We start from the raw sequence: 15,477 nt of genomic DNA on the forward strand, positions 1-15,477 counted from the left end.
TATTTTATAATTATTAAATTTGCATGAAATAATTCAATGAGTCATATTAGCAATTGTGGGTACAGTGTCTACTGCAAATCATAAAAGTTTATTATTTTTAAATTTGCATGTAATCAGTTGTTGTTGTTGTGGGGTTTAACGCCATTTTTCAGCACACAATATGCTATGTATGGTGGCCAGTATTAATGGTGGAGGAAGAACCCGGGAAAACCCCAGGAAGAACCACCAACCCACAAGAAGGTACTGGCAAGCTTTCTCACATACCTACATTGGCCAATCCTAGACTCAAACCCACAAACCAATCATTTTGACCATTGCTAGAAGAACCATATTTGATTGTGAATTGTAATATTCAACATCATTACATGTGTACATTATTGTTAAAAACGTCTTATTTGTCATTGCTGGTAAAACACATGTCTAGGTCATTACTGTTACAACACAGGTCTAGATAATTACTGAACAACACATATCTCTGTATTTACTGGTACAGCATAGGTTTATGTCATTACAGGTATAACACAGTTGTAGGTCATTACTGGTACAACACAGGTCTAGGTCATTACTGGTACAATATAGGTCTAGGTCATTACTGGTACAACATAAGTCTAGGTCATTGCTGGTACAACACAGCTCCAGGTCATTGCTGGTACAATATAAGTCTAGGTCATTGCTGGTACATCACAGGGCTAGGTCATTACTTGTACAACACAGGTCAAGGTCATTGTTGATACAACATAAGTCTAGGTCATTGCTGGTACAACAATGTTCTAGGTCATTAATGGTACAACACGAGTCTACTTTGAATTGCAATATTTTTTATCTTTACATTTACACACAAAAAGTAAATAATTTATACACTACCGGCAGTGGCTGGCAAAGCATAATTTGAATATGAACTTTAACAATTTTACCTTGTCATGCAAACTAAAGATTTGTGTAACAAATACTTGAATCTTCATCATGAAGATGATTTTAGTAAATTCAGTTTGTTACTAAATCTGCTAAAAGTTTATATTTATTTAAAAAAATATTATTTACAGTAATTCTACCCCAGTTCACTTTTCTCTTCCTATCCCTGTATGCATTTTTTTATCAATAGAAGTGTGCATATCAGATTTATGGCTGTCCATTCAGGTCAGTAGGAATGGTCAGTAACTGCATATCAGATTTATTGTCACCAAATTAAATCAGTAGGAATGGACAGTAAGTGTGCATATCAGATTTATGGTTGTCCATTCAGGTCATTAGGAATGGTCAGTGAATATTGCATATCAGATTTATGGTTGTCCATTCAGGTCATTAGGAATGGTCAGTAACTATGCATATCAGATTTATGGTTGTCCATGCAGGTCAGTAGAGAATGGTCAGTATGTAATTCTTTACTGAGAAAGGGGCATATACAATTGTTCGTCCTTTCATCCTTCTGTCCATCAGTATCCACAATACTTTTTTTTTTTTTTTAACTTTCCCTTTTAAGTCAGTTGCATTGTTGGGTGCATTATCATTCAGTTTTGTAGACCTATATTTCAAGCTCCAGTGACTTTGTTTTCTATTTATTAAGTTAGTTTCTGTGCACTGTTGCCTTCAAAGTCGTGCCAATTTATATCTAGATATATCATAGACAGTAGAATATTTTTATATGAAAAGTTTGTCACTTACATACTTTATGCATCACTAACTTTAGTATAGTATATTTCAAGTTTCTTTAAAATAATGAGTTGTAAGTCATTTATTTTCTTTGAACATAGTGCTAATTTCGGCTGTTTGAAATTAATGGAAAGGTAAGCAACTGAAATATGGAAAAGGAACCCAAAAATTATCTCCCCTCTTATCCAGTTAATCTAGTGGATGGCAGGAGAGGCAGAAATTTACTATGTTGTTGTATTTAGTGCAAAGATTTGTGCTGATATTCAGTTTATACATCTTTTTTCAGATGTCTCATTTTTGAATGATGAAGATGATTGTTTGGATAAGAATGATGTGGAAGACAATGCTTTGGACATTGATGAAGAACTGATGAAAATCCAGACATGATTTTCATAAGCTAAATAAAATATGAAACAAAGTTTTCTTCAGACATGCTTCACCTAATTAAGAAAGCATCCACAAATTAAAAGTTTCATTGGCCACAAGTTCATGCAGTGGTATAAATATTATATTTTTTTTATTCCTTATCTGAGCCATTTTGATTTGGTCCTGTCCATCATCATGTCCATCCATCCGTCCGTCCGTCCATCCATCCATCCATCCATCCATCCATCCATCCATCCATCCCAGAAAGCATATTATCAGTATGACAGAAAAACAAAAACACTCATGATAGGCAGGGAAAATTTGTTTGGCATATTCATGTCTCCTTATAGATGATTTGATTTTTATTTTGTTGCCTTTAAATTGATTTTGTTTTAATTTGTTGAACATTTGTGAACTTTTTGATTAAGCAAAAGGTACTTGATTAGATAGATTAAATTTGGTAGGCTTATAGATACCTGGATTTCAAACCATATCAGCAATTTTTCAATTTTGTTACACATTTTTTTAAACTTTTTGGTCTGTTGTGTAGATATTTTGGATGCAAATCATGCTCGCACACAAACATGCCTACCAGATTTGTATGTCTGCCTCATATACATATGCACACACTAAGGGTGAAACAATTCATGGATATATTGATGCATTGATACTATTGCTTTAACAATACACATATCAATACAAGAGATGGAGAATCGATACAAAAGGTTACTTACTGTAATGTAAACTATTTTAGTCTTCAGCATTATTAGTGGTTTGCCTTGTTATTCTTTAAGCATAGAATTCATCTGAAACAGCTTTTGAAGTTACAAGCACTCACCTTTTATTAGTAAAAATGACAAAGACTATTGAGAAGACTCACTTGCTGTCTGCAAATTAACACAAAATGGCATGGTTCACAATCTGCCCCTCCCCATGCTAATTATCTTAACCCAGCAGCATTGCTCAGCATATAGGATACATTCTAAACATGTTCTACCTGTATAATTTAGTACTTTTGCTCATCACTTAATAACAACTCTTTTACTTGAAGTTTCTATGTTAAATTGTATCTTGTCTAATTTGGTTGATTTGAAAGCTACCCTACCGGTTGGTCACACACTGAAATCTGTTACATTGAAATCTCATTGGTGGTTATTTCTTGTTCTGGTCCTGGTTAAATAATAGCTACCAATCAGAAATTAGCATAGCTTATTCCCTGCATGATGAACAGGAAGTACTGGCTAAGCAAAAGAGAAACTTCACGCAAAAGTCCTTATTTGATAATTAAAATACTTAAACAGAAATGCAGTCAAGGTGTGTGATTGCGTGAATCTTGCAAAATTTGTATGAATTATGAATTTGCAAACTTGGTGAACAGTGATGGCCAGAACTTCAGAAATTAGTTGAAAGTCCCATAATTATATGAAATCAGCTCGGCAAAGTATACAATTTTTATAACTGTTCTTGTCGCTACATCTGATTTTTGGATAAGAAACTGTTTACACATCTAGGTTCTTCAAAGCATGATGTGAATGATTGTGAAACTAAATTTGATTGGCACATTGTGCCATGGAATAAGCATTATGATGTAGTTTGAACCATCCATGAAAGAAGTTTTATAAATGCATGTTTAAAACATGGGCTACTGGGAAACCCAAGATGTCTGATTCCTGGCATGGTTCATCATGTTTTCATTTGGCAAATACTGGCTATGATTGTGATGATGACAATAATTTTTAAAGTTATGAAGATTTTGAACCAAAAAATGCTGTTAAATATGAGTCTAATGTACATGTTGGAATGACAAAAATAGTATGACGGTGAGTCTCCCTTTCAGAGGTTTTTTCATTATTTTATCAATCATTTTAGCCCTGTAGATCATATGCTACAAAACCATATATCCATATCAGGGTTAAGATAAACTGAATAAAGAGGGATACAAAAATGAAATTAAGAAGTAAAGATATTTATTTGAATACCTTTGTCTGTACAAGCAGACTTTGGCATTGAAAACCCTAATACAGCATTATGGAGCAGATAAGAAATCTGGCATGGTAACTAGTAAACTACTGATTCAAGAAAGTAAGTTTATGTTAGTGAAAAATCCTATTTCAGAGCAGATGTATCCAAAAGATAATATGTGTGAGCTCTGGAAAATTGTACATAACAGTCACAAAGATCAGTTCCCCAACATATTCAAGCTGACAAAGCTAGCTTGACATATGCCAATTTAGAAGGAAAGACAGAACAATAATCATACACAGTTACGGAACAGATTATGCTCAGAAATAATTGACTGATTTCAGTAGAGCTCTGAAAAAGTGGAGCAGGAAGAAAGAGAAACAGATATTGAAGCGTTAGGTAAATATTGAATTATGCCCATTTCCTCCTCCATCTCCTTCTTTTCTACTCTGCCCTTATTTTGGTGAAAAAGGGGGTGAATTCCCCCTTAAGATAAAATCCTGGCAGCATCTCCTCAAATTGTACATGGGGAACAAATTTTTTGGACGTAAGAGAAATTTAACCAGTGAATGAAGTTGGGAATGGAATAAATAAAATTAGCACAGAATCAGCATTGGGGCAGATTTCAAACCACTCGAGTTTATCTTCTTGTGTGAAGTTTAAAAAAGATATTATAGAATGGAATGGGCGTTGTCAATAGTTTTCCTTCACTAACAAATACAAATACCTGTAGCCGCAGCAGTCTTTTGCATCGGCATGTATATGAATCAGACATAAAATTAGGCATGATGTGTGCTTATGTATGTGACTTTAATAGATTTTCTTGTCAATGTAAGATTTTGTGAAACGTTTCAGAAATTTTTCACTTATTCAGACTTAAACTTGTTGGTCTGCAGTATAAATATATTTATCAAATACAAATCCAGTTTCATAATCACTGAAATGAAAACAAAAATAGTTTGCTTGTTGGTTAAATCTTCATGAAAAATTGAATTACTTCATAATATTATGTGTTGTGCTTTTGAAATAGCGGAAGAAAAAAATTGAAATTTGGTAAATTAGGTCAGCATTTTGTGAGAAATCTGCAAACGTGCCATTTCATCTGAAATTTCTAAATGTGTGGAAAATCTGCAAGTGCACTTGATTTTTATGCTGTTGCATTGTGAGGGGCTTTCTCTGAGTACAGTATTGTATGCTTTAATTTGCCCTACCTACTGTTAGGGAGATAGGATATTTAAATTGCCACAATCTGTGTACTATGTTGTTTGTGTTGGACAAGTTGCAAAAATAATGTTCATTGTGTGTAGCCAAATTATTCAGGTAAACACAGACTGCACAGAATAAAAGCTGTTAGTGAGTACTAAGAGAATAGCAAAGTATTAAAACTAAATTTTATGCCTTACTTTTAAAATATATTCCGAAGAAAGGCTATTTCCACTGAAAATCTGTATTAGCTAGAAGACTGAGGTAGTATAAAGTTAAAATGGTAAAACTTTGATTATGTAGATTTATTTTTTTAATTTAATATCTGATATTGTTTGTGCCATCCTATTAGTTACACATATTTTTGTGTGCCCTATTTTCTAGTTTAGATAATTCTATCCTATAACCAAAACTAACCTGTTTGAAAAGTTGTTGAGGCATTATTAAAAATAGAAAAGAAACTCAAATTTAAAAGAATGTTAGGCTGCAAATAAAATTAATTTTACTAGATATGTACATTTTATTGTTCCAAATATTATCTAAACGTTTGAAACTTATATCTTAATAGTGTAAATGTAACAAAAGCACCACATCAAAAATGTTAATTTATTGACAGAATTTTGCACATGAATAATAAATATATTCTTAATAAATAAACAATTTCACAACAGCTTCAAGATCATTAGACACATAATAAACAAAATTGTGGGTATCATCAGATGAGCCAACTTGGCACGGTTCAACTCGGTATGGGTCAACTCGGTATAGTCAAACTCGGCACAGTTAAACTCAGTATGGTTCAACTCGGTATTGTCCAACTTGGTATGGTTTTACTCAGTAAGGTTCAACTCGGTATGATTCAACTCAGCACGGTTTACCTCAGTATGGTTCAACTCAGCATGGTTCAACTCCGTATGGTTCAACAGTTTTTACTTAGAGTGACAAACAGTCACACTGAAATGGTTGCTACATGTTGTCCACCTGTTTCCAACTCTTTTTTATTAGTTGAGAAAAAACAAAAATGAAATATTTGGAATATTTTTCTTTCTAACCATTAAATGCAATCCAGAGAATTTAAATGCACAGTGTGTTGCATCTACTTGCAGTAACTGTAGCAGACCCTCAAAATGTAGGTTCATGATAGATGGATTCAACCAGCACATAAATGTTCATTATTCCCCGAATACTACTTGTGAAAATTCTGCTAATTTATATTTCACATGGACAGTTTTAAATATCATTGCAGTTAGATTGAAAATTTACGAGGACAATTTTAAATCTTACTTAAATATATTTGTCAGTCAAAAATAATTGATCATGTTTCCAGACTTAGCTGATAATAACGGTCCAAAAAGGAATTTGGAAACAAAATATTTGCAAGTTCAGAATTGTCCTCCCTTACACACATTTTATTTAAATTCGGATATTTTAAATAGCATGAATAAATGTGCGATTATGTCATTTGTATCTGACATAACCATTACACAAGTCTTGCTCATAAGTAATGGGGTACTTCTATTTTAAAATCTTCTTCCAGAAACCATGTGTGTGAGAGTAAAGATTAAGAGTTTTGCAGAAACATATCAAAAACTCAAGATTCAACACATTTATTTTCCAAAGTTGTATAAATATATATATGTATGTATGTATGTATGTATGTATGTACACAACATTGGAAAATAAAGAGTATACATATATAAATACATACTGTATTTGTGTTTATATTTTTCATTTGTATAGAACTTTAATCAAATCATTTGTAAGAGACTAATCAGTATCATTTTTTCAGGAAAATTCTCATTCATATTTGTCACATATTCAGTAATGATACAATTAATCTCCAGTAATTATAAATGTTCATCTGTAGTAATTACAAAGTTCATCAAAAGTCAGTTTGTAGTAATTAGGAAGTTGGTTTTCAGTACTTGCAGAGTTGATCTCCAATAATTACAAAGTTAATCTCCAGTATTACAAGCTTGATCTCCAGCATTTTGATTTGAGTTCATAACAGGCATGAGGGAACTGAGCCCTATATAGAACTTGCTGATTTCAGTTCCTACTCCTCAGAGATGCAAGTTAAATTTCACAGTCGTACTTGTATTATTGCCAGCACTCCTGTAATATCTCAGCATCTGAAAATAACCTGGGACAATTATATTTGGAAAAGATCTGTGGTATATAGTACTTCAAACAATAGTCAAATGTCCCTAGGACAGCACACATCTGAGTAAAACATATATGCACATGCTGAGTCAGCTGATTTGATGACTGATGACATTATTAATAAAGTGCAAACATTAATGCGGAATGGGTGTTTTTTGCTTAAAGATAGGTGTATTTGTTTTCTCGCAAGGTTCGGTGTATCACCATTGCAAAATGAAAGTATTTTGTTACATTCTTAGAGCAGATCTCATCATCATCATCATCATCATTTAAGATAATACCTGTTTTATAAAGAAACACTAACAATTTAGTCCAATACAACATATCACAAAATTCAAGACTCAAAAAAATCTCCAATATTTTGCCACTGGAGTGATGAGTACTCTATACAGGTAGTTGATTATTTTGTTGCTCCATATGCCTTCAGGTAACCAGATTTATCTGTCTTGGTGTATTCTGCACGCTTCTGTTTGTTCTTATCAAATATAGAGGCAGGTCTGGAACCTATAAGAAAACAGACAAAACTATTAAAGTTTACCTTAATTTTCATAGCACATCAATTATAATAACCACAAGAAAGTACTGTCAAATGATAAGCATAATGTGGAGTTGGAGTAAAGGTGAAAACCCATAAGAAACTACTGTACTGTATGTTATTTAGTACCTGTCTAATTATTACTTATTTAGTACCTCTCTAATTACCATTTATTTAGTACCTCTCTAATTGTTATTTATTTAGTACCTCTCTAATTATTATTTATTTAGTACCTCTATTTTTTTATACATTAAATTATAGCTTGTCTTTTTGTTTTTTTTTTAAATTCCTGAATTTATTTGGGCTAAATTCAGGTTTCTAAGAAAATGCCATAATTCTTGATTTCTTTAATTTTCTAACACTTGAAAAACACTAATGAAATTGTTATGAAATAAAAAAGAATAGGGTACCTAAATTTGATGGGTGACAGTTCACATTGCCCATCAGACACAGAATAAATACTTCTGTATTTGCTTGCATTTCTAGTTGTTAAGAAAACAAAATCAAGAATGTTGTTGTTCTTGTTGTTGTAGCCTAGGGTTTAATGCCATTTTTAAGCACAAGAAAGGCTATACATGACGGCTGGTATAAATGGTAGAGGAAGAATCTGGGAAAACCTCTGAAAGAACGACAAAGCCACAAGAAGCTACTGGCAGGCTTTCACCACTCTGACACTTGGTGCCCAAATCAAGAATGTATGCTGACACTGAATGGCAAGGCCTAAAATGACACACCTGAATTTTGTGTAAATTTTTTAATGTCTGTTGTTCTGCCATAATATTATCTGTGACAGTTACCTCCACAGAGAAAATAAAAACTTTACAAGTTATAAGCCATTGGAATTGGTCTTAATATAGATTTAGAGGGTTTGAAGCCACTGAAATTGGTCTTAACCTTTACCTCATAGAGCATAGTTACAAAGTGCAGCACACTATAAATAGAACACCTGTTACCTATACGACTCCATATGCATAGGCCTGCCTGTGAACTGTTAAGCAATGTAGTGTATGTTACGTTTAACAGCAATATTAACCATTTTACATTTTCTATTATATGTGGAAGAATTTAAGAGTAAAGTCCGATTGTTATAGCTGTGTAATTATTGTTCACGGAAAAAAAATTATGTGCGTTAAAATCTTGAGAGAACTCATTCACCGTCATGTCAGTGAGGCCGCATGACCAACCGTAGCTGCCATTTCTCATACTCGAAATTTACAAGTTTTTTTTCTGCGTCTACATCACTAAGTCATCTGAATTTGATAATTTATAAAAAAAAACTAATTGCTGCTTACATCAATATCAGAGCCTTTACCTAAGTTATTGAATCTTTCATAGTTGTGATCCTAATCATGAAAACTTCGTAAGTAGTGAATGAAATCTGTGACCGCCATTTTGGAGAGTGGAGATTATGACCCAGTTACTTTAAATAGCAGATATCGGCTAGTACATAAACAGTGACCACGTGATATGACGTAACTGTCATTTGCAGAAATTAATGTAGTATCTAACGGGGGTTTTTTCCCCAAAGGTGGTGCTATGAAAACCGGCTAAACATGGCTAATGTTTACAGCAGGCATCAAAAGGCACTTCCATGCAAATGGAGTAAAGGCTTAAAAGGCGTTTCCATGCGAATGTAGTAGAGGCATCCAAAGACACTTGCATGAGGTAAAGGGTTAATGTAGATTTTAGAGGATTCTAAATTATAAGCCTATGAAATTAGTCTATGGGTAATACGTTTTAAGCCATTGAAATTGGTCTTAACATAGACCTTTGAAGGTTATTAGCTATTGAAATTGGTCTTACAAAGACCTTTGAAGGTTATCGGCTATTGAAATTGGTCTTAACATAGACCTTTGAAGGATATCGGCTATTGAAATTGGTCTTAACATAGACATTTGAAGGTTATCAGCTATTGAAATTGGTCTTAACATAGACCTTTGAAGGTTATAAGCCATTAAAATTGGTCTTAACATAGACATTTGAAGGTTATCAGCTATTGAAATTGGTCTTAACATAGACATTTGAAGGTTATAAGCTATTGAAATTGGTCTTAACATAGACATTTGAAGGTTATCAGCTATTGAAATTGGTCTTAACAAAGACCTTTGAAAGTTATAAGCCACTGAAATTGGTCTTAACATAGGCCTTTGAAGGTTATAAGCCATTGAAATCGGACTTAATGTAGAGCTTTGACGGTTTTAGGCCATTGAAATTGGTGTTAATGTAGACCGTTGAAGGTTATAAGCCATTGAAATTGGCCTTAACAAAGACCTTTGAAAGTTATAAGCCACTGAAATTGGTCTTAACATAGACCTTTGAAGTTATAAGCCATTGAAATCGGTCTTAATGTAGAGCTTTGAAGGTTTTAGGCCATTGAAATTGGTGTTAATGTAGACCTTTGAAGGTTATAAGCCATTGAAATTGGTCTTAACATAGACCTTTGAAGATTATAAGCCATTGAAATTGGTCTTACAAAGTCCTTTGAAGGTTATAAGCAATTGAAATTGGTCTTACAATAGACCTTTGAAAGTTATCAGCTATTGAAATTGGTCTTAACGTAGACCTTTGAAGGTTAAAAGCCATTGAAACTGGTCTTACAATGACCTTTGAAGGTTATCACTATTGAATTGGTCTTAACAGAATCTTTGAAAGTTATAAGCAATTGAGATTGGTCTTAAAATAGACCTTTAAGGTTATCAGGTATTGAAATTGGTCTTAACGTAGACCTTTGAAGGTTATCAGCTGTTGAAATTGGTCTTAAAATAGACCTTTGAAGGTTATAAGCCATTGAAATTGGTCTTACAAAGACCTTTGAAGGTTATAAGCAATTGAAATTGGTCTTAAAATAGACCTTTGAAGGTTATCAGGTATTGAAATTGGTCTTAACATAGACCTTTGAAGGTTATCACCTATTGAAATTGGCCTTAACATAAACCTTTGAAAGTTATAAGCCACTGAAAAATTGGTCTTAACATAGACCTTTGAAGGTTATAAGCCATTGAAATTGGTCTTAAAAAGACCTTTGAAGGTTATAAGCAATTGAAATTGGTCTTAAAATAGACCTTTGAAGGTTATAAGCCATTGAAATTGGTCTTAACATAGAACTTTGACAGTTATAGGCTATTGAAATTGGTGTTAATGTAGACCTTTGAAGGTTATAAGCCATTTAAATTGTTCTTATCATAGACCTTTGAAGGTTATAAGCCATTTAAATTGGTCTTAAAATAGACCTTTGAAGGTTATAAGATATTGAAATCGGTCTTAACACAGATGTTTGAAAGTTATAAGCCATTGAAATCGGTCTTAACGTAGACCTTTGAAGGTTATAAGCCATTGAAATCGGTCTTAAAATAGACCTTTGAAGGTTATAAGACATTGAAATCAGTGTTAACACAGATGTTTGAAGGTTATAAGCCATTGAAATTGGTGTTAACTTAGACCTTTGAAGGTTATAAGCGATTGAAATTGGTCTTAATTTATATTTTAGAGGGTTGTAAGCCATTTAAGTTTTTTTAATATAGATCCAGAAGTTTATTAGCCATTGAAATTGGTCCTAGAGTATATTTAGAGTGTTATAAGCCCTTGAAATTGGAATTAGTATAGATGTAAAGGTTTATATATTTTAAGCCATTGAAATTGTCCTGGTGGAGTTTTAAAAGTTGACCTATCTGTCTTCAGGACAAGGATCTTGTACTGTACACATCAGTTAAATACTGTACACATCAGTTAAGTGTCCTGTTCAAATGAGACTACAGTAATCCCTTTCTTCTACAACCAGTGGCCTTTCCAGAGGGAGCCCATATGTGCTAGAACTACATGTATATGTATATAGCACGAAAGCTATATGTAACTTCAAAGCATCATTTAAAATTAACATGTATTATTACATGGTTCTTCTATTAAGAATAGACTTATTTCAAGAGAACATAATCTAATAGTTCTTGATTATTAAATGTGAAATGTGAGTGGTGTATTGTTAGCATGCATATTGCAAAAACATTCTAAAACATTTTCATTTAAATCTTGGTACAGACATTGCTTGGCATCAGAATCATTGTCTTTCCATTTATACCCAGTTATTTGAGTCTTTCCAACATCAGATTTCTTTGGCCAGAACTCTTCAACTCTCTCCCATTGTTGTTGATTTGAACAAGTTTTACTTTTCCTCTAAAGTAAGAATTTTTCATTTATGTGATGACATATTAAAGTTTTGTGAAGATTTATTCTTATGTTACTAGTTGTACAGTACTGCAATTTAATTATACGGATAAAACTGTTAAAGGGTAGATTAGACAAATTGCCTTATTTGGGGACCACTGTATTATATACTATTTTTACAGAGTTTCTTAACAGTGGTAATCAGCGTTTTAACACATTGGTATCATTCATAACAAGTTTTACTACAGCTGATTCCTGTATTAATGCTGCCAATTATTCACCAGGGACTTTGATTTTGGCTGTTTCTGAGCAGAGTTGTAGCCTTAATATACTTCCTCTGATAGAGTACTATTAGTGATGTAAAGTTGTCTCTCTTTAATATGGCCACTATGACTAATATAAAGTTCATTGCTTCATTGAATATACTATACTCAGCCATGAAAATGTACCGCCTATAATCAAGACAGCATGATGTACTCTATTCAGCCATGAAAACATACCTCTGATGTTTACACCATGATATACCATACTAAGGCATGAAAATGCATCTCCTATAATAAGGACACCTTGATATACCATACTAAGGCATGAAAATGCACCTCCTATAATCAGAACACCATGATATACAATATTCAGCCAGAAAATGTACCTCTATGATCACTATACACCATGATATACCATGCTCAGCCATGAATATGCACCTCCTATAATCAGGACACTATGGTATACCATATCCAGGTGTGAAAATGTACCTCCTGCAATCAAGACACCATGGGTCATCTTTTTGAGAGTTGGGCAGTGATCCAGTAGTTTATATTGAAATGTGGCAGTATTTTGTTTGTTTTATTTTGCTATTGGCTGTAAGTCTAAAAAAGGAAGACTTTGTAAATATATCATTACATCTGCATTAAATGTGTAACCCTACCATTTTTATATTTAAAGTATCCATGTGTGGTTGGTATGCACAATGAATTGAGACAGGCGTATTATTTTCTATGATATTTTAGGTATATGAATAGCCACTCTAAATGTCTTGCCTGGTTTGGTTTTGTGTTTTACAATACAGCAACACATGATGGTATTTAGTGCCAAGGCAATTGGAGTAAAGCATCATGGCCAAGAAAACTGCATAATGGCTGACCTGGTCTGATCAGAATGTCGGATTGAATCTGCACCCTTCTGGTCACAAGTTCAGCATGCTGATAACTGAATCAGCATGAATCCATTTGGAAAGAAAAATGTCTTGTAATTTTGTTACAGTGCACAAAGTAATCAAATCGACAAGCACAGTACTCTGTGTCAATGTTCATATACATTAAATTGTACATTAGTGTGCAAAATTCCATGATTTCAGCGGTCCTATCAGATAACTGTCCAGAATGAACTGAGTCTACAGCAGATGAATAGAGGCATCGCATGGTGTGGATTGAGACTGCAGCACATTAATGTGAAGTGTCTGGCATTGCATGGTGTGGATCCACCCTGCAGCACATGAATGTGAAGTATCTAGCATGACATGGCGTGGACTGAGTCTGCAGCACATGAATGTGATGTGTCTGGCCTTGCATGGTGTGGATCCACCCTGCAGCACATGAATATGAAGTTTTTGGCATGGCATTGTGTATATGGAGCCTGAATCACATGAATGTGAAGTGTCTTGCATGGCTTGGTGTAGATTGAGCCTGAATCACATGAATGTGATGTGTCTGGCATGTCATGGTGTAGATTGAGCCTGAATCACATGAATGTGATGTGTCTGGCCCTGCTTGGTGTAGATTGAGCCTGAATCACATGAATATGAAGTTTTTGGCATGGCATTGTGTAATTTGAGCCTGCAGCACATGACTGTGAAGTGTATGGCATGGCATGGTATAGACTGAACCTGAATCACATGACTGTGAAGTGTATGGCATGGCATGGTGTAGATTGAGCCTGAATCACATGAATGTGAAGTTTTTGGCATGGCATGGCATGGTATAGATTGAGCCTGAATCACATGACTGTGAAGTGTATGGCATGGCTTAGTGTAGATTGACCCTGCAGCACAAGAATGTGAAGTATCTGGCATGACATGGTGTAGATTGAGCCTGAATCACATGAATGTGAAGTGTATGGCATGGCTTGGTGTAGACTGACCCTGCAGCACAAGAATGTGAAGTATCTGCCTGAATGACATGAATGTGAAGTGTATGGCATGGCATGGTGTAGATGAGCCTGAATGACATGAATGTGAAGTGTATGGCATGGCATAGTGTAGATTGAGCCTGAATCACGTGAAGTGTATGGCATGGCTTGGTGTAGACTGACCCTGCAGCACAAGAATGTGAAGTATCTGGCATGTCATGGTGTAGATTGAGCCTGAATCACATGAATGTGAAGTATCTGGCATGGCATGGTGTAGATTGAGCCTGAATCACATGAATGTGAAGTTTCTGGCATGCATAAAACATTCCGTGCTATTTATGAGTAGACAAAAAATATACTATTGCCAGATTTTATTTTAGAACTTGGCAGAATGGCTCTTTGTTGTTTAGTTCTGAATCAAATTATGAAAATGTGTTCCACTGGATAAATGTGTGTTGATTTTTCTCTGTAAAGATCAGATTAAAAAAATACCGCAGGTTTTCAAAATGGACCGGTTATTCACAATCCCTGAAAATAACATTCTTGGGTTATCTCGCACAAGATTGAAGTTTCAAGGAACAAACCTTATTTGCGTTTTGTGAAAAGTATTTGCATCCATGAAAAATAAAATACCCAACTTCAGAATAATGTTATTTTAATTGAAATACCAAACTATTGAAGAATGTTTGAAATACTTCTAAATATGCTTTGATAGCTATACTGGATATGCCTCCAAACATAATTAGACAAATATTATTAAAAGTTAAAAAGAACTTGCTTAAATTGGTTTAGTGCAAAATAAAATAAAATCCAGTTTTTATAAAAATTCTTTGTATAAAACTAATTTCTAAGAAATATTTCATTTGCTTGGATGTATGTTGTGTTTTTTATAACTACATAATGGAGATCATTTTATTATTATAAATATTAGTAGTAAATACTGCTCATATTTGTTTATCATCACTATAGGTACATGTACATGATGTCATGATATTATTCAGACATTCCAATGGTGATGTCCACTTCCAATTCACCGCTCCGGTGGCCTAGTTGTTAGAGCGTACGCCTCAGGTGCACGAGGTCGTGGGTTCGATCCCCGGCCAAGTCATACCAAAGACTTACAAAAATGGTACTAACAGCTGCCTCGCTTGGCACTAAGCATTAAGAGGTTAGTGTTAGGACTGGTCAGTCTGGTGTCAGGATAATGTGACTGGGTAGGTCATCATGCTACATGTCTGCGGCATGATGCCTCAGTACATGACATCACTGTAAACTGCAATTCTGCAGACATTGCAGCGATATGACTAAAAAGTTGT

At 34.0% G+C, this 15,477-nt stretch overlaps 2 protein-coding genes across 6 annotated transcripts in view; one reads left to right on the top strand and one right to left on the bottom strand.

The window, feature by feature from the left end:
- LOC149781681 (tRNA pseudouridine synthase-like 1) overlaps positions 1-5,626 on the top strand; it is a 51,808-nt gene extending 46,182 nt beyond the window's left edge. For 2 of the 5 annotated variants that reach the window (XM_089935769.1, XM_089935770.1), the window contains exon 7: positions 1,937-2,271. In XM_089935769.1, the coding sequence (XP_089791895.1) occupies positions 1,937-2,037 (101 nt within the window). In that variant the 3' untranslated portion in view covers positions 2,038-2,271. Of the gene's footprint in view, positions 1-1,936 lie in introns of all 5 variants that reach the window. The other 3 variants (XM_089935771.1, XM_089935768.1, XM_089935767.1) reach the window with 3 other exon arrangements.
- A 147-nt stretch (positions 5,627-5,773) lies between these two features.
- LOC149781682 (LIM domain-binding protein 3-like) overlaps positions 5,774-15,477 on the bottom strand; it is a 31,497-nt gene continuing 21,793 nt past the window's right edge. Inside the window, exon 4 of the mRNA XM_089935772.1 lies at positions 5,774-7,848. Within this exon, the coding sequence (XP_089791898.1) occupies positions 7,745-7,848 (104 nt within the window). The 3' untranslated portion in view covers positions 5,774-7,744. The remainder of the gene's footprint in view (positions 7,849-15,477) is intronic.

Source organism: Sinohyriopsis cumingii, chromosome 15 (genome assembly GCF_028554795.1).
Source record: "Sinohyriopsis cumingii isolate HCF-2022 chromosome 15, ASM2855479v2, whole genome shotgun sequence".
NCBI classification, from domain to species: Eukaryota; Metazoa; Mollusca; class Bivalvia; order Unionida; family Unionidae; genus Sinohyriopsis; species Sinohyriopsis cumingii.